This window comes from Dunckerocampus dactyliophorus, chromosome 1 (assembly GCF_027744805.1).
Source record: "Dunckerocampus dactyliophorus isolate RoL2022-P2 chromosome 1, RoL_Ddac_1.1, whole genome shotgun sequence".
NCBI lineage: Eukaryota > Metazoa > Chordata > Actinopteri > Syngnathiformes > Syngnathidae > Dunckerocampus > Dunckerocampus dactyliophorus.
This window is the reverse complement of record NC_072819.1, coordinates 27,857,718-27,876,915: the sequence shown is the minus strand read 5'-3', so window position 1 is coordinate 27,876,915 and position 19,198 is coordinate 27,857,718. Positions and strand designations below refer to the sequence as shown.

General features: G+C 39.6%; 1 protein-coding gene across 5 annotated transcripts in view; it reads right to left on the bottom strand.

Moving 5' to 3' along the window:
- Positions 1 to 4,840: 4,840 nt before the first annotated feature.
- The window catches only part of LOC129178572 (contactin-3-like), an 89,151-nt gene continuing 74,793 nt past the window's right edge, over positions 4,841 to 19,198 (bottom strand). For all 5 annotated transcript variants that reach the window (XM_054770924.1, XM_054770915.1, XM_054770938.1 and 2 more), the window contains 4 exons: positions 15,258 to 15,444; positions 14,284 to 14,396; positions 14,016 to 14,184; positions 4,841 to 11,851 (listed from right to left, as the gene is read on the bottom strand). In XM_054770924.1, the coding sequence (XP_054626899.1) occupies positions 11,754 to 11,851; positions 14,016 to 14,184; positions 14,284 to 14,396; positions 15,258 to 15,444 (567 nt within the window). In that variant the 3' untranslated portion in view covers positions 4,841 to 11,753. The remainder of the gene's footprint in view (positions 11,852 to 14,015; positions 14,185 to 14,283; positions 14,397 to 15,257; positions 15,445 to 19,198) is intronic.

The window sequence follows — 19,198 nt, the reverse complement described above, 5'->3', positions numbered from 1 at the left end:
CAGGGAGGCAGTGTTGATTTTTGCTCTCTGCTGCTATTTGCTCACAGTAGCGTCACTGTTAAATTAGACTATGCGTCTCGGCCAATGCTCCTAGAATGCGATTCAGCATTACATGCACATACTAAATGGAGTCCTCTCACTATGTGCACAAGGTACAATTTTCTGCTGTCTGCAGTCCAGAAGAAAGTTGCAGATTCCTGGTGCGTGGATGCAAGTGGTCAATACAAAGAGGTGAAGGGCCATTGCTGAAGTATCGACACCCCCAGCTCATTATGGATGATCTGTGGTGTGTGGGGAGAAACCTCACTTTTCCTCACTTCCCTTTGTCATTGATCTCTTCACAGCTTCCTCGTCTTATTATCTTAAAAGCATCTCTGCAACACTGGTTCGATCAATATTTCACAGTAGCTTTCTGTGTCATTGTGTTGTTTTAGCGGAAAGTATGTGGACTTCAGCACATCTACGCTCTGTTGAAGCTCTCCACTTGCAAGGCTGTCAGTTAAGACCCAACAGTAGAGTGACAAGCTGTTAGGCTGGTGGTTTGCGGTACAGTTTACCACATACATTTGACAAAAGCAACTCACAACCTTTTGAGGGCAAAGAAATGGATTATTCTTAAACAGCCAAAGTCAAGTCAGTGGCCGGACTCAAGCCAGTAGAGCAGATCTATTTACCGTAAATGGTTTCCAACTGTCCCTTGAAAAACGGAATTGTCCCATATGTATACTAAAGAATGTAAATGCAACACTTTTTGCTCCCATTTTTCATGAGCTGAACTCAAGGATCTAAAACCTTTTCTATGTACACAAAAGGCTCTCTCAAATATTGTTCACAAATCTGATTAAATCTGTGTTAGTGAGCATTCATAATCAGTGATGCTGGTAACTCGTTACTTAGTGACTTACTTAGTACATATGTACTTAGAACATTTTCAGCAACGAGTAATCTAAAGCATTGCTATTTCCAAACCAGTAATTGAATTACAGTTACTTACCGTATTCAAGTCACTGTGCGTTACTATGTTTGACATTGTCTTTAGTAAAAAGATACAGGTATACTGTATTTGCTTTCTTCTTTGCATCTCAGAGTGACGTCATGCATGCGGCAAGTCTCGTTTTCAGCATGAGGACAACTCAGGTGTAAAGTAGGAAGCAAAACAATGGAGGGAGGAGAGAGATGGCCATTTTCTAGCAGGACATACAGCCATTATTTTGAAAGCCTATTCCCTAACTCTCAAAGGTACCAGTGCCCTTGAACGCATCATCACATGAACAGAGCACCTCATTGATCCTGTTCTGACACAAAAAAAGGAGACAGAAACAGTGTTTTTCATTGTTCTGTGTGCATTATATGAACAAATAAGTGAGTTTATGTAAATATTTATTTGACATAAGTTAGCCTGTGGAAGAGTTTGTTCGCCACTTCCGCCGGAAGTCTTCTAAACCAGTATTTACGTGTGCGTGGTGAGTGTGATTTATTTTACTTATTTTTTTAGGGCTGTCAATTGATTAAAATATTTAACTGCGATTAATCTAATTTTGTACACACAAACCCTCTTTTACACACAGTATCACACTTTTCTTGGTCTCGCGACTTCAATGACATGGAAGTATGACACCGCGGGTCTTGCAACATGCAACTTTTATCCTGTCATCTTTGGCAGAATCTTTGTCCATTTCTGGTCATAATTTGTTACCGCGTGTGGCTCCACATCAACTGCCACACTGCCGCGTTTCCTGAAACTACGGTGCGGGCCGAGGGTCAAACAGGAAATTTCCATTAACGTGTTATTAGCCTCGCTGAAAAGTCTATTCCAGAGTGCTGGAGAGAAAGGTACGGCCATTAGTCGAACCTCAGCTAGAGCAGGTGTGATGTGGTTTTTGTCCTGGTTGCGGAGCACTGGGCCAGCTCTACACCCAAGGGTACTGGAGGGTACATGGGAGTTTGTCAAACGAGTCTTTGCAAACTTTGCTTTGTGGACTTAGAAAAGTTATTCGACCGTGTCCTGCACGATATCCTGTGGGTGGTGCTCCTGGAGTACGGGATTAGGGCACGCTACTACGTGCCATTTGGTCCGTGTACAACCAGAGCAGGAGTCTGGTTCGCATTGCCAGCAGTAAGCCGAGCCGGTTCCTGGTGATTGCTGGCCTCTTTGTCACAGATTGTGTTCAGAATTTTTATGGACAGCATTTCTGTGTGCAGCTAAGGCATCTAGGGGGTCCAGTGTGGGGGTCTCAGGATCTCGTCTCTGCTGTTCGCAGACAGTGTGGTCCTGATGGCCTCATTGGGCTGTGACCTTCTGCGTTTACTTGGGCAGTTTGCAGATGAGTGTGACGCTTCTGGGATGAGACTCAGCACTTCCAAATCCGAGACCAAGGTTCTCAGTTGGAAAAGGGTGGATTGGGAGTGAGGTCTTGCCCCAGGTAAGGAGTTCACATACTCGGGGTATTGTTCAGGGAAGGTTGGAGCGTGAGGTCGACAGGTGGATCGGCACAGCATGCAAAAATGTGCTCGTTGTACCACATGTTGTGCTGAAAAAAGAGCTCTCAATTTACCAGTTTATCTACCTGTAGGGGGGCTGGACTCATCTTAAGAAATACGGTGAGGAGCTCAGTCATCCAGGAGGGGCTCAGAATAGAGCCGCTGCTCCTTCACATCGAGAGGAGCCAGTTGAGGAGGCCTAACAGGTTAGCTCGCTAGTTTGCCAGTTTGTTAGCTGCCTTGAGTCCATGCAGCATAAGAGCTGCGCAATGTGGTGTAAACAATGAATAATAGCAGTGTAAAGGTGACTATAGGGGTGTTATTTCATGTCTACAGGGCTCTAATAATGTTAAAATTATATTTAGAAATATTTAGAATTATATTTAGAAAGTCACAAACAGGTTTTCTATGCCCGAAGAACGAAAATATTCCATTAATTAACACTGAATCCTATTTTGCCGTCATTTATTAATTCATTTATCGCAGTCGGGCCTGGTACCAATTAGCCGCTATAAACCAGGGACAACTGTATTCGTATTACTCCAAAACATCTCATTAAATTCAGGTTTGAGTCACCTAGTGTAAAAAATTAGGTCAACTAAGTGTCCCTTATATATTTTTCATGGAGACGGCAATCCCACCTGTGGGTCAAGTGTAGCCCATGAATGACAGACCGCCCCACAAAACTTAATTTTTTTTTTTTTGTAAATAACTTCATCAAATTCTAAGCAAAATCAATTTCTGAAAGGGCTATTATTGTATGAAAAAATAATAAACAGTTAGAAATTCCACAGTTTTTATGTTTATGTTGTGTTGTTTCATTGTGTTTCAAAGAGTGGTGATCCGGTCCACTTTGTTTGGTGGTCCTTGAACGCATCACAGTTGTTTGCTCCTGCTGATGGTCTCCTACAGTGCAGATACACTTATACAGTGGTACCTCGGTTAGCTCGTTTTTTGTTAACATCCAAAATCTAGGCTAATATTTCGCTTTGGTTTGCGTTCGCCTGCCTGGTTAGCGTGCAATATGGCACGCATAACAAACTGTTGTATACAGTATGTGCTTGGTTTGTTTACGTAGCCATCTTGGATCACGCGGCCAAAACAAAGTTAGTTTACACTTTACTATGGCAGCCTGGTACATCCATGCAGGGCATCCGGAATCAATTGGCCAAACAATGGACACTCAGCGTTGATGACTCCTGTCCGTGCATTTTTTTCATTTAGTGCGATGAACTCTAAATAAGCCGCTACGAGTCCAAAGAAGGTTGCAGCAACATTCCAAAGAGGGTGAAGACCACTATTGAATTCAAGAAAGAAGTCATCACAAACTTCAAAGATGGTGTCTGTTGCTAATTTCACAAGGATGTACTGGAAGCCCTCATCAACAATAAGTACGTCCTGATAAATAACAGCATAATCAAGTGAGCTAATGTTGCGAAAGGAGTAAGGGTGTTAACAAAACAGACACCACAGACCACCGAAATGTTGAGATGTTTCAGAGGCAAGGCCGCTGCGTGTGGCGCTAACTAAGAAAGCTCCTGCAGTGAGTCTGTTGACAAATTTAAGGCAAGCACAGGCTGGTTTGAAGTTTTTTAAAAAAAAAAAGAACAGGCATACCCAGCATCGCTACGCATGACGAGGCTGCATCGGCAGACAAATGTTCCTCCGAACTCCTCCATTCCTCCTCTTTCTGGTTGTTGTTTGCCAAGGGTATCCACTGCAGGTAACATTACAGTATGTTAAATGTTCATTCCTCCATTTCAAATGACATGTTTGTGGCATTGTTTTTTGAACGTAAAACTGTGCATGTTAAAAAGTCATTAAGAGACCTCTCTGCATACACTTTTTGTGCTACGTGAGTGCAGTAAGAGTTAAAAAACGGGATTACCCTCCAAGCAAAATTTTGGTTCCAAAAAAGATTTAATTAGCGTTTTTTTTTTTTTGAAGGTTCTTAAAAAAGCGGACCACTCGTGTCATATGTGGCCTCTCTGACTAGCGTTCTCGTCATTGTCTCTGCACCTAACAGTATGTGTTACATGTGATGCTGCAGTCAAAAGCATTAGAATTCATGTGATGAATTCCCTCATAATATGACAACAATTTATAGATGAACAACACATTTAAGTTAATGTGCTTTTTTCCCATCCACTGAATAGAACATTGCAGCTGCCATTTAATCTCATTTGTATGCTTTTTCATAATATTTTGCACTTTATCGCTTCGGTGACACGCCAAGGTGTCATTTATATTCCACCTGCAGTAAAAGACAATAAAGCTGCTGATGATGAAAATGACTCTGCCACGTTGTATGTGTCGCTGTATAAAAAATGCTCAAGAATTGTCAGTTGATTTTGTGTGTTTTTATTAACTTCCTTGTTTAGAAAACAGAAATACACCAAACAATATCATACATGCACAGCTTCAGCATATCAACATCAGCTGATGACTTTTCAATGTGAAAATGCTACTGAAACAATCTCACAGAGATCACCTGCATGTCAAAAATACAGAAAAAGAGTGAACAGAAAGGCCAAGCGTTGTCATGTTGGGCTTGTTTTTGAGGAGGGGTTGCAACTTGTCCTATTGTAACCAATTTTGAGTCTCTAATCTTCAAAATAGTCATAAAATGAGACATCTGCATTGGCATAAAAAGACAACACACGCATCATTATCAAGTGTGCGCTGGCCGACTACCTTGCTTGCAGTCGCAGCTCGCATTGAAAGACAGTGTTTGATGGCATCGGCTAAGAAACGTTACTTTCTGCTCATGTATTTTCCAATGCCTACAGTTTTCACTATTAAAAGTAGGCCAACCACAATTTGGTCTTCCAGTTGATGGACGTTTCTTCAAATCTCATCAAATATACAGAAATGTGTCACGATAATTCTTTGTTTTAAAGCAACACTTGACATTTTGTGCAGAATTCTTGACAAAAACAAAAATCTAAAACAATCAAAAGTCAGAAAAATGACACTGCAAGAGCTCAGCAGCGCTCACGCGTACAGTATTCATCAAAACATTGCCACAGCACTGCTACTTTACAAAACAAAAAGGTGGCCATTGCTTTTCTGTAACCAAAACACACTGAAAACCAGAAATGTTTCATTTTTAACTGTTAAATATAATCATAATAAAAACCTATGTAAACCTCCTATGTAAACATTGGTTAGATTCATAAATGACATTCCTTGATGTAATAATGTACACACATGGACAGCATAGAAAGCTACAAAAACAGCAAACGTGTTGTACTTGTTGTTGACTGAGAAACCTCCGTGTAGTTAAATTTTGGTTTCTTTCAGCTCAATAATCTACAAGACGCAAGCTGTCTAGGAAACACTTGCACAGCCCAAAATTGATCATGTTCTGTCCACATTTTTATTCAAAGGTACCCAATTATGTAAAATGTGCCTTTTGACTATGACATTATTACCGTAATATGTATCAGCCTTTTTATGAGCACCAAACGTGGGAAAAATGTACCATCTCCCTCACTTGTTTGCCCCACTTTTGAGAGAAGATGCACTCAAATGTTCAATTTTGAAGTGCCGGGTTTTCATGATATCATGATGGAAAAACTCCTTCCTCATGGACATACTGTCTCTGACCCTCCGCGAGCTAGATGATCACACCAAATGTAGAGCCCACCACCTCATGGAGAACAGCTTTGCTTCGCTTCACCTTCAATGAAAGCCTGTAGTTATGCCAACTATCTATCAGTCAGGTACAGACGTGGGAGAGCTCTAAGTCTGATCATTCAATTTTTCTCCAGCGAATAGGCTAACCTGGCATAACGTTCCTGTTCAAATGTAACATTTGCACTGTAGTTCACATAGCCATGTTTGTGTTGCTAACGTTTGTGTCCTCCTGTCCAACTCCATAATGTTACGTTGTTATATGTGATATATGACATCTATTACGTTACACACGTGCAGAGTTACAGTGTATATGTAAAAAGTGAATAAAGTGCACAATAGTGCTTCTTGGGTCGGAGACAGGGGTGGACAAACAGCTCATTAGCATTACCGCTACAAACACAAATGGCATGTTCCCATTAGGGCGTGTTACAAGCGCTTCTAAATCCCAGCATCAAGGCTAAGGCTATGGCCACACAAATACCAATATTTTAACACGCACATATTTTAACAAATATTTTTCAATGCATTTTGGCATCTCATCCACACGTAAACGTAGGTTTTTGTCTTTAAAAAGCTTTTGGAAAACCGTGAAGTGGAGATTCTCAAAAACTCCAGTGTGTGTGAATGGGCAAAACTGAGCTTTTCGGTTTGTGTCAGAAGAAATGTGACATTATCTCATGTTTTTAAACCTGATTTAACAACAGAACATGAAGTTATTGACTTTCATTTTGTGCGGCGAGGCACGCATGCGTGCGCCTCATAACACGCACGGGCGACAAAAAAAACCATGAATGTTGTCTCCTGGGCACCATGTAAGCATGTTCTCATTTTAAAGATGATGTACATCGAATAGCTCGCTATAGTGATGGACAGCTGTTATCATGTTAAATGTAAGTTACAGTAGCTGTCGTTGCCTTTGAAGGCTTTTGATTGGCCAAAATGTGAATGACAGCCAGTGAATGTGTTTTGATGTGGACAGGCATTTTTTTTCCAACTCTGTTTAAGAGGATGGACATTTTTTGTTAACACCGCAGTGGATGAAATGTGCGTTTTTGAAAATATCCGTGTTTGTGTGGACAAAATTTTGGACAAAACTTTCAATACACTAGTTTGCGACCTCTGACTCTTCTTTAAAACTGTTGAAAAATTCTACAAAATGGGATCTTTAAAGTTATCTTCATTTTTTTAATGTGTTAAAAGATACCCCCCCCCCAACAAAGAAAATCACTTAACATTTGGCCATGGTATGGAAAATATCTTCATTGTATGAATGTTTATGGCATTATCTTGACATATTACTTTCTAAACCATAAGTGATACAGTAAGTTAACACTATAAGTACTGTGTTCAATCACTTGCCTTCAGGCACGCTGTCATTATTGAAGATGTTTTAATGTCTGCTAAATAATGGCTACTATCTGGCTTTCCATTCATCAAGTCAGACAGTTGTCATACAGCTGATTTACCCTCTGAAGCTAAAAATTTTATTTAAAATACTATGAAGTCATGATTGAGCGAGTGCGGTGCTTTGCTTCGATACAACAAAGAATGACGACAGATACCACACGGAAAGAAGCCAATCCAACTGACAACCACGGACAGATTCACAAAGTGATAAACACAGCTGAACATACATTGTTGCCAAACAAGCTGGTGGTGAGATTTCAATGATCAGACTGGCACATTGGGCAGCACTTAAAACTCCTGTGTGTGTCGCTCTGCAACTGTGTACCCCAGGTGGATTTTATTATTGATTAATCTGTGGAGTGTACGTCTTATTAATTGGTCGAAAATGTCAGGAAATAGAATAGAGAAAGCTCATCGCAGTAGTCCCACAACTCAAAGTGCCATTTTCTCAAGTTGCTTTGGCAATCTACAGTCAAAATTCTGAGATAATGACTCTCTGCTATTATAGCTGTGGTCGAGAACTTTCATGCTTGGAAAAGTTTGATTTTATAATTGGGTAAAGTGCGAAATGTAGCCTTTCGTTGTATCTGCTCTTTAATGTGTTCTTATATGTTGCCCAAAAACGGTAGCAGAAGCCATTCTAAGATACGGTATTTCAGTGGTTCTCAACTGGTTCGGCTGCGGCACCTACCATCAATGACTCGTGGTGACCCCAACTGAAGGAAGTTTCAACTCAAACTTCTCATATATCTTATATTTTAAGGGACTGTTTTCAACACAATATGAGCTGCAACGTTGAGAAGCTGTCTCTTTATGGCGTGCTCTTCTCCAGCAGATATCTGCAGCTGCGTGTCGGATGGACAGCACGATGAGTCCCCACTCGATGTCCTTCCTCTCCTGCTAAAGCGTGACAAAGTCGCCCAGAAACTTCCCTTGCACCTCACGGTGGGGTAGAAAGCGAAAAGCGCAGGCAAGAACGTGCGGTGCATTCACAGACATTGGGTCGTTGCTTTATTTTAAATGTTTTTACCAGGCAAAGCCCGCGACCCACTGAAAACGGCTCCGCGACCCACCAGTTGAAAACCACTGCTGTATATAACTACATGACTTGTCGAGCATGAAAAATACAAGTGAAAACTAAGGTGTGTTTTACCTTAGTTTTCACTTGTATTTTTCATGTGGTTGTTCTTGATGTGTTCTCACAAGAATTGAACTGACTAGCAAGTTGTACTAAAAGGTCAGCACTGATTTCCACTTATAAATAGGAGATTTTCCAGGGTGATCACCCAGTGAAAAACATTACCATATTTTTATTGGAGGCTATATTAAGTACATAATAATATACAAAAATATTAGGTTTACCACCCCTTCTGTTTTTGGTGAAATTCCTTTTGTACAAAATCATACTTCATTTTTTAAAACTACAACTCTTACACAAAAGCTTGGTTATGATATGCTAATACAGTCGTCCCTCGTTTATCGCGGTTAATTGGTTCCAGACCCGACCGCGATAAGTGAAGCAGGATTCAATATAAATAAATTGAATATTTCCGTAGTTACTTTATTTATATGTTTTTTTTACCATTATTAGAGCACTGTAGACAAGTAGACACCTTTACACTCCTATTATTCTTTGTTTACAACACATTGCTCAACTGTAATTAATGCGCAGGCTACGGGATCACTGCAGGGACACAAGAGACGGCCACCGCCAGCATCGCAAGCTACCGAGCTAACTAATAAGGCTCTCCAATTTTAATTATTCTAACCTTATCAAAGTGTTTCAAACGGAGTGGGGAAGAAGGACAAAGTAAGAAGCCAAATCCTTACCACTTCCACACAGAATGGGAGGGGAACTATGTCATGTTAGACATGCCATGGCTGACTGCATGCAAAATCTCTAGTCTACTGCCATGTAACTGACGCCTAGTGGCCTATTCTGGCCACAGAAACAACAATTTATCACCATGACAACCAATACATGACAGTCTTGTCACTGGGAGAAGTTTTAAGTGCTGCCAATGTTCATTCGACTAATAGTAGTCCATAGTTAACCACGAAACAGAGGTCATTTACTAATTAATAATTTTTTGAAAAAACGTGATCTTCAGAACGATATTGAAACAATAATGATGATGTAGCGAGGGACAACTGTAGTATGGTAATAATTGTGTGATAAATGGCTAAAAAGGTAATGCATAATGTCCAATCACTACAAATGACAACTAATAACAATACCTGTTTTGGAACTTGTCCATATCCCACTGAAAGCCCTCAGGGGCAAATCACAAGGAAATTGCGCAAATCCACCAAATATAGCAACACCAAAATGGCCCACTACCTGTTTGTTTTACAGCATAGCTTCTTTGTAGATTTCCGTGCATTGCCATGACGAACATGAGTACTGGATTTTGTGTATTAGTCACACTAGTGGTGGGTGCTAATGACTATCCAGGGGGCACTAATGAGCGGGACACCTAAAATACGTACATTTTCACCAGAATACATGTGCTTGCTAAATTTGATGAGATTTTGAGTAGCTGCCTGAATAATAACAAAAAGAAGAAACAAAGCAATTCCAAGAGGGTTGTGAATTTATGTGGAAAGATTAATCAAATGAGTTTTGGGCCAAACAGGAAAGGGAAACCTGAAGACTAATAATAATGTTGGTAAATGGAAGACATTCAATAGGCAATGATACTTCCTTATTTATAAATGGAATATTTTCGTAGTTGTTTACAACCTTCTAAATAACTTTTTTTAAACATTACAGCCCTACAGACATGAAATAACACTTCTATAATGACCTTTACACCCGTATTACCCAATATAGCAGACATAATAGCAGAAAATAAGCCATATTAGACATAAATAAGACATAACATAGACTCACACATTAACATTGGGAGAGATCCTTGCAGTGTACTTGCTGCGGTGGCTATTGTCTCATCAGTGTAACATTACTGACGCCTAATGAGCAGTGTAGAATACTACATATCATGTCTTTGAATGGTCTATGTGTGCCCTGCGATTGACTGGCGACCAGTCCAGGGTGTACCCCGCCTCTTGCCTGAAGTCAGCTGGGATAGGCTCCAGCATACAACCACAACCCTAGTGAGGATAAGCAGCATAGACAATGTATGGATGGTCTCTGAGTGAGTCTTCTGAATGCCTTATATTTTTTTATTTTTGTTCATTTAGCTATTTTTATGCTTAAAAATTCCTAATTTTTAGGCCAAATTTGCTTAAATATGCATATTTGATTAATTGATGTATTCATTAGTTTATTTTTAAAAGCTGTGATAAAATGAAGCCACGAAATTTGAACCATGAAGTGGCAAGGGATGACTATACTTCTACTGTAGACACTGAATTATGGAATATTCAAGTGATAACGCTCAAAACTAACACATGACATAATAATTATTTTGTTATTATATGTTAATGTTCCAAGTTGCACATTTTTAATCTGATGGTACTTTATACAGCATGGGAAAATGATATCCTCTAAATATGACCTCATCTCGTATTGATCCTCACACAGCAAACTAAATAAATAAGTCTGATTGTTTTAGCACCGGCATGGTATGTGTGCACCTCTCTGTCAGCAGTTCTGCTGCAGATCCAAGCTATGTAAATCCAATCCATCAGTCTGCAGGAAATCGCAATGACGGCTCTGAAGCATTAAAACCTTGAGGAGCCCTCAAGCTAAACGGAGCACTCCATAATCAAATCATACGGAGTAAATTGACTTTTATGAGTTTCAATGTGGGACAGGACCACCAACAAGCAAGTAAAGATGAAGATGGCTGTAAGTAGAAGTATCGTTCTCTTCTGTCTATAAGCTTGAAAGGCACAAGCGCATGTGAAGGATTGTGTTCCTGCTTGCCAATTCAGACGGAGGAAAGAAAAGCCCAAAACACAAAATATCGCTCTTATTGGAGGCTGTCCAATTAGTACACAAAGATGTATGGAATAAAAAGTGAGGAGCAACAACAAAAGGAAGGCCGAAACTACTGTGGCACATGAAAGGAAATAAGGCATCTGTATCATTCTAGACTAAAGACACAGAAAAGGCCGAGATGGAGTTGGACAGTGTTTCTGCTCCTCATACCCGCAAATGTGCCACAGCAAAATAGCATGTGGTCACCTCCAAAACAAACAAAAAAAGACATTATTAAAAAAACCCCAACAATACTTAAAGTTGAAAAACAGAGAAAAGTCTGTCACAATGTTGACCTGAATGCTGGTATTGCAACAGCGAGGAGCAAGCAGGGTGGCGACACGTCACCTTTAAAGCCTCTTGAGCCGCGTGCGCTCATACCTGCAGCATGCACACACACAAAAAGGGAATAAAGAGCGGTTAAAAAAATAATCCCAAATAATCACTTCTTTTCTTTAATATGACATCTCAGATATTTATTTGGAAGATACAATCAAAAATGGATAAAATGACTGAAAAATAAGACTTTCTGAGGATTTGAAGTATGTGGGCCGATACTGGCAGACTGTTAATGTGGTAAATGCACCTTTACAGTAGCAATCTGTGTTAAAAAAGGACCAGCAAACCAGTGTCAGTATGTGTTTGTCACCTAACCAATTAAAAAATATGACATCATGGAAATAGGATGGAAGGATTCGGGATTAGGGCTGTTATACAAAATGTAATTTAAAAAAATCATTAAAGTTAGAGGTCAATATCATTGTAATATTGGGGAAAAAGTTGTAATGTGTTTAGAATACATTTGTAGTGTGAAAAAAGTCTCACTACTACATTTTGTTATTTTGTTTGAGGAAAAGTTGTTATCTTACAAGAATAAATTCAGAAACTATGCTAAAATTCCCACATGCACCTAATTGCAACATTCTAAGAGCAACAGTCTCAAGAGCAGTGGTTTTCAAGTGTGAGGTAGAGTCCGATGATAAAAAAAATCGGAAAAACATTTTAAACCTTCTACACTCACTTAATCGACATGTTTAAGGCAAAAAGTTCCTTCTCAAATTCTAGTAACTCAATTTGTTAATGAAAGCCCATATAATAATAGTAATACAGGGTTTCCCCTAGGGGCTGCACGGTGGCCGAGTGGTTAGCATGTTGGCAGGAGACACAGTCAGGACATTGGAAAGATTTGAGTCTCCGTTTGGGCATCCCTGTGTGGACTTTGTATGTTCTCCCCGTGCGTGTGTGGGTTTTTTCCGTGTACTCCACTTTCCTCCCACATTCCAAAAACATGCATGTTCGGTTTATTGGGGACTCTAAATTGTCCATAGGTATGAATGTGAATGCGAACATTCGTCTATATGTATCCTGCGATTGGCTGGCGACAAGTCCAGGGTGTACCCCACCTCGGCGACCCTAGTGAGGACAAGCGTTATGAAAAATGGATGGATGGACACATGGCGGGAGCGAATTGATAATACAGCATAGGATTAAATATCATGATAGTTCAATATATCGATTTGCACACCCTTGCCATACCCCTGGTATAGGGTAAAGAGGAGAAGGGCTCTTTTATTAATAGATAAATAAAATGTTGCGTTGACAGTAATATAACATAATGTAATCTCTTTTTACTTTTTACAACCTTTTTCCCCAATATTACCACTATATTATTGTAATAGTTCAACTTTCTTCTCAAGAAAAGTATTACTTTATTCTTGTAATATTTTACTTATTGTCATAGTATTGTTTTTTTTTTCTTTTCAGTGTGTAGTACAAAGTATTTTTTGTACTCCAGTTTTTCTGTACTCCAGTGAGTGCCATTCCAGTTGAATCTGTTACCTATCTGTGATTAAAGTGCTTTCTTTCCAGTAATCCATTAAAAACCTGATCCGCACAAAACAAATGTGAAAGCCTTTGATGCTTAAGAGTTTCTTTGAACACCATTCGGGTGCCAGAGTGTTTTGCACATATACTGTTAAGATGGAGCATTCATACAGTGCAAGAAATAGACTATTTTTCAAAAATATTCCAAACAACAGCATGGACTTCTACATCTCTTAGCTGCTGTTTTCGGGGATTGAACATAAGAGTCAGTTTTAAATGCAAATGAGCATTTGGAGCTGAAGAGGAGCCCCCATGGAGTCACACAGGACAGTAATTTTATGTGATAATAGAGGAAGACAATCTGTGACAAAGATGAATTGCGCAGCATTATTCAGCCAAATATAAGCCTGTTCGAGCCCTCTGCCTGGGACGGGGACTTGAGTAACGGTGAATCAACAACACAGGATCAAATGTCCTTGTTTAAAAAAGTGTGAATTTAGTTTATTGTGAAAATGGCTCAGTAAAAAAAAAAAAGAGTAAGTTTTAGGCAAAGAAGACCTACTTAATCCTCATGTCATGCTCAGTGTAACAATATTTAAAACATTTAACACATTCTGTTTCTCGTGGGCAGATGAAAATGTTGCAGTCGATGTTTCCCTTTTATGCAAGAGCAAAGGCGGTTTTCCTTGAACCACTGAAAAAGTCTAAAGAACGTGCTTACTAAGGTGGTGGATTCGAATGGGATTTGAAGCCGGGCCCAGGCCTCCTTCACTCAGGGATTGAATGTGAATGATGTACTCGTCGTCAACCTCGGTGAGATTCAGCTCTGCTGTTGAATTAGTTGTTGTAAAGATGCTGACTTCTTTGTGTTTACTTCTCCTGTATGAGAGCTGAATGAGAGAAAAGAAGAGGTGGATGATCCCGATGAATAGCTTGATGCTTTTTGTTGGGCACATGTCATGTCAGTGTCAGTGTGTAGAGAGACTTACTTGGTAACCAGTAACTTCTGACTCGGATTCCATTGCCACCACAGGCTCCCAGTAAAGAGACAGTTGGGAGCCAATTAGTGTCCATTCAACATCAAGTGGTGGTTGGGATGGTGCTGTAACATAACATGCCAATAAAAACATTAGAGACTGTTAGAAGTGAGGAAAATCAGTTTGTTAGTGTCAGAGTGCTGAAAAACACGATGTAAGGATGTGAACTTTGAAAGAGTGTTGTCAAACTAATGATTTTCTGCTGCCAAAAGAGAAACCCAACAGTTACAGTCAATCATGATCCATAACAAATAGTTAGAGGACTTCAAAAAACCTTTAGCACTACTTATTAAAATATTTAGGTGAATTTATGGCTGTATTTGAGTCTATATGCAAAGTATAATTGACACCTGAAGTAAATTAAATTAATAAGTACATAGTAAGTAGTAGTACCTTAAAGGGATAGTTCAGATTTTTTGACATGAAGTTGTATGATATCCCCTTCAGCAGTGTAGTGCATCAATAGTGACTTTCCCCCCACTTTCCAGGGCTAATTGTCACGATAGTTTGCCGCTTATCAAAATATCATCACACTCACAAAGGTGAAGATGGTTTATTTGACACAAATAGGAATCTATTCAGCATCTGAGCATGAAGAAAAGTTGAAAGTTGAAAAAATTAACTCTAAAAAAAGCTAAATTTGAAGTAGAATGGAGGATGACCAAATCCAATGTTGTCTTAACCTTGGTGGGGACTTCAATTAGAACAACCCCACTAAGTCTCCCAAGGGATAATTCTTTGACTGGGAATGCAGTGAGTGTAGTGTGTAATTGCTTTTGTCTTCCCAGACATAGCAGAGCACATCAAAGCCTAACAAGGAAGGCCAAACAGAATACACATCACCCTCCATAGTTTGTACCTCAAGATAATCACCACTGTATACACAAAAATCAAGCCCCAGAGCAGCAGGATATCTCAAAACTTACGAGGCTTTTTTGTGGTGACATTGATTGCAGGAAGGAAGGGGCCGGTGCCTGCTGTGTTGAAGGCGCTGACAGTCAAGAAATACTGCGTGTGCCTTGTCAAGCCGCTAACCGTCACCGAGGTTTGGTTCCACGGTATTCGAACCTTGCCCATGGTCTCTGGTTTTGTGTCGTCTTCCCAGTACACCACCTACAGTATGTGACAAAGATTGACTCATAGCATTTGGACTAGAAGTGACAGCAAACTAATAGACGGCATCATCTTGTATTACAGCACAAAGTCATGATGGTTGTTTGTTTTTAATGTGTTAGCATGTGGTGTTGTTAAATTATCCCCTCCGCCGTATCCTCATCCTCACATTATGGCATTGTAACTATCCACTGAGATGTTTGATTGGGCATAACAAAACCTCTTTTTTTCCTTCTATTTTACTTCTAACAAGTCTTATTTTGGCTTAGCTCCCATCAGAAGGAAGGGCAGTTGATTAGAAAACAACTAATACACATTTTTAGGTTGGTAAACCATGAAATAAGAAAGATGCAAGTCAGATAATTTGGGTGCACAAATTTCAATTCCAGAAAGCAGAACGTTTCTTCTGAAAATTTACTTTTATGCCGCAGCAAAACCAAAATGGGATCTTTTAGAACATTTGAATTTGACAGAAATTGCATCATCATGAATTTTTTTTCTTTTTTTTTTCCCCTTGACTCTGGGAAAGACGTTTATGGCAGGAGCTCTGATGAAGATATTGGAAATTGTGACTATTTTGGTGCTTTCCTGACTACACTTCATGAGCAAAATATCAGTGCTGCTTGCTGAATCCCCCAACTTTAACTTGGATCATCGAGAGGTACAGATTCCTTGAAATAAACTAGTTACAAGTGTCGATACCTGCTAGCAAGTCAACCTAACTAGTGAACTGCTGAAGTACAAAGAGGTTGCCGAGCAACAATGCCAAACACAAAGCAAAATGATAATGGGGACTCCAGGATTTGTAAATGACTTGGATAGAAAACAACTCTAGCACTCGAAGATATCCAAGAAAATGTCAATATGTTATCAGATACCTTCGATAGATGCTTGGAAAGAATAGTGATCACTCTACCACAAATAATGGCAGCAAGTGAGAATCTGCATTCAATACCAAAGAAACATTTGACTTCATATACAACTATAAGGGCGGATATATCGATTCTGGAAACAGAAATTAAATCTGATTACAGTAGCCTCCATGAAGTCATACTGGATGTCAGTAATGGTGTCACAAACATTATGGAAGAAAATGGAGCACAGAGCAAGGCTATCAAAGCACTAAGAAAAGAAGTCAAGGAGTTGCAAGATGAAAATGCAGACTTGAGCGCTGCTCTTAAGGAGGTTAAATAGCCTAAGGAAGATATCAAGGCTCTGCAGGACGACATTAAGGAACTGTTGAATGACAATGCCGCCTTGCGCTTTGCTCTTAAGGAAGCTAAAAACCCGAAAGAAAATACAGCATTATGCAAGGATGTTAGGGTTCTGCAGGATGATATCAGGGCATCATTGGAAGACAACGCTGCCTTGCGCACTGCTCTCAAGGAGGCTATAAACGCTGTGGAAGCTGCCTTGTGTGCTGATCTTAAGGACTCTAAAGACCCCACGGAAGAAAATAGAGCATTATGCAATGATATCACCATTCTACAGGATGATATCAAGGCACTATTGAAGGACAATGCTGCCTTTCGCACCAACGTGAGGAAGAGAAAGAAGTAAAGGAGAATATCACTAAGCAAATTAAAAACTTAATTGACGAGATGGATCAGAATGCACGAATGAATGATGTGGTCCTCACAGGGCTCCAAATCACACCCAAGTCAAGAAATGTTCCTTCAATCAAGCAACAGATTGCTAACTTCCTACAATCAAAGGAGGTGGATGTAGATATCAACAGTATTGACACTTGCGTCCCACTACAGTATATGGCAGAAACAACACCACACCTGTCATCATTAAGTTCACCAACAGGGAATTCAAAACTGCACTGCTGGAACAGGGAAAGAAGCTAAGAGGCACAAACGTCTACATGAATGAGCATCTGACAAAACGCAATGCCGACATCGCCGAGAAAGCACAAGATTTGAGGAAGCAGGGAAAGATTAAAAGCACTTGGAGCACCAATGGTAAAATCCTCATCAAATCAAATGGAGGTCCAGGAGATGCAAGAGTGCTTGTTGTCCAAGACATCAGCGATCTGGATACATATTAAAGATCATATTACGATGACAATAAGCATAGTGGAGGACACACAAGACAGACCAATGCAGCCAGAAGGACCACATTCTATAGCAATAACCTCGATATAATTGTTGCAAGGGCCAGCTCAATAAAGAGGAACTCTTGTATCCAAACTCAGCATCACTCACAGTGCAACACCGAAGACGGAGGGTGTGGATATCGACGGGAGAAAGGATAGGATAATAATTTTTTTTTAAACATGTGTGTACCTCTATAATGTATATGTGTGTGTATTTATGTATGTGCATATGTATACATATGTATATATTAGCAATTGATTTGATACGAAGAGGGGGTAGGATTAAATAAGCTCTGCTTCTTCCTACTCCTTTTCAAAGTGAGATTTGTAACATGAAGCATTCAATGTAAGCTGTATACATGTTCGAAATAAATCCAACCAAAACCAGAAAAAACAAAACCAAAATTAAATAATCTATTCTTTTATTTATATAATGTGTTTTTAGCTTTATCACTGAATCAGCTATATACAAACTCAATCAGCTTTACTATTACACATTCTTATCCTTTTTTTTCTTATAACAAAATGGCTACCTGTACATGTTAAACACAGAAAGTTAACAAACTACAGTATCTATAATTGCTGGGTTGCAACCAAATGACCTCATTTCCAGTGAGCCGATGGGAGTCAAACAATGAATATGACCACATACACACTCAGTATGTTTGTACAATGTTAGGCAGATTAAAGCAAATAACGGTGCATGTCGTTGCAATGAGTTGCTCCAATTGCGTGAGTGTACATGGTGTGTTGCATGAAGACATGAAAAAAAAACAAGGTGATCCAACAGCCGGGAAAGATTATCTTCCTCATCAGGCATATTGAATGTAGCAAATGAAAATGATGCTTCTAATATGTCTACCTGGGTTCTTCTTACACCAAGTCAGTCTACATGAACACATTGTTGCATGTGTCCTTCATCGTTGCGCTGTGCCCCAAATGGGTGTTAATTTAATTATTAATTTGATGTAAACAACGCAATCGCAACCGTGCTAAGTTGCTTCCCAGTAGCCAACAGTTGACACGATACTAGATTGTATGTGTTTGCCAGAACACCGGATTATTTCTAAAAATATTTGTTTTAAACAGATGAAAGTGTGTGTTCTCATAGTCTCGTGATGAGTACAAACGTCCCCCCCATCACAACAATACTATCTGTCTAGGTGTAACGAAATTAACTTTTTTCATCATGATTTTATTCAAAACTATCAGACCCAATCCGATTATATTTTCCATGAATAATAATAATGGAAAACCTTTCCGTGGGTAACCAGTGTTATTTGTGTTGCGGTGTGATGGCCCTTCTTGTGATCCTGACAGGAGATCTTGCATGGCGTTGTGGCCGCTGTATTGACTATGTTACCCTGTAATTAACAGCCACCGTTTAAAGGCGTGCAGTCAGGCAGTTTTCTTTTGTTCTGGTGAACACAGACTGTCAAGTTTTCCCTTTTGCAATAGCACAAAGCGCTATATACCGTATATTCCGGTGTATAAGCCGCACCCATTACATTTCGAGGAAAAAACTGATTTGCTCTTATATAAGCCGCACTGGTTTATAAGCCGCAGGCTTCAAAGTTTGAGAAAAACGTAGCGGCAGGTAATTTTTAAGGTAATTTAGGGTAATTTTTGCTATGGCAGCATCTCGACTGAAAC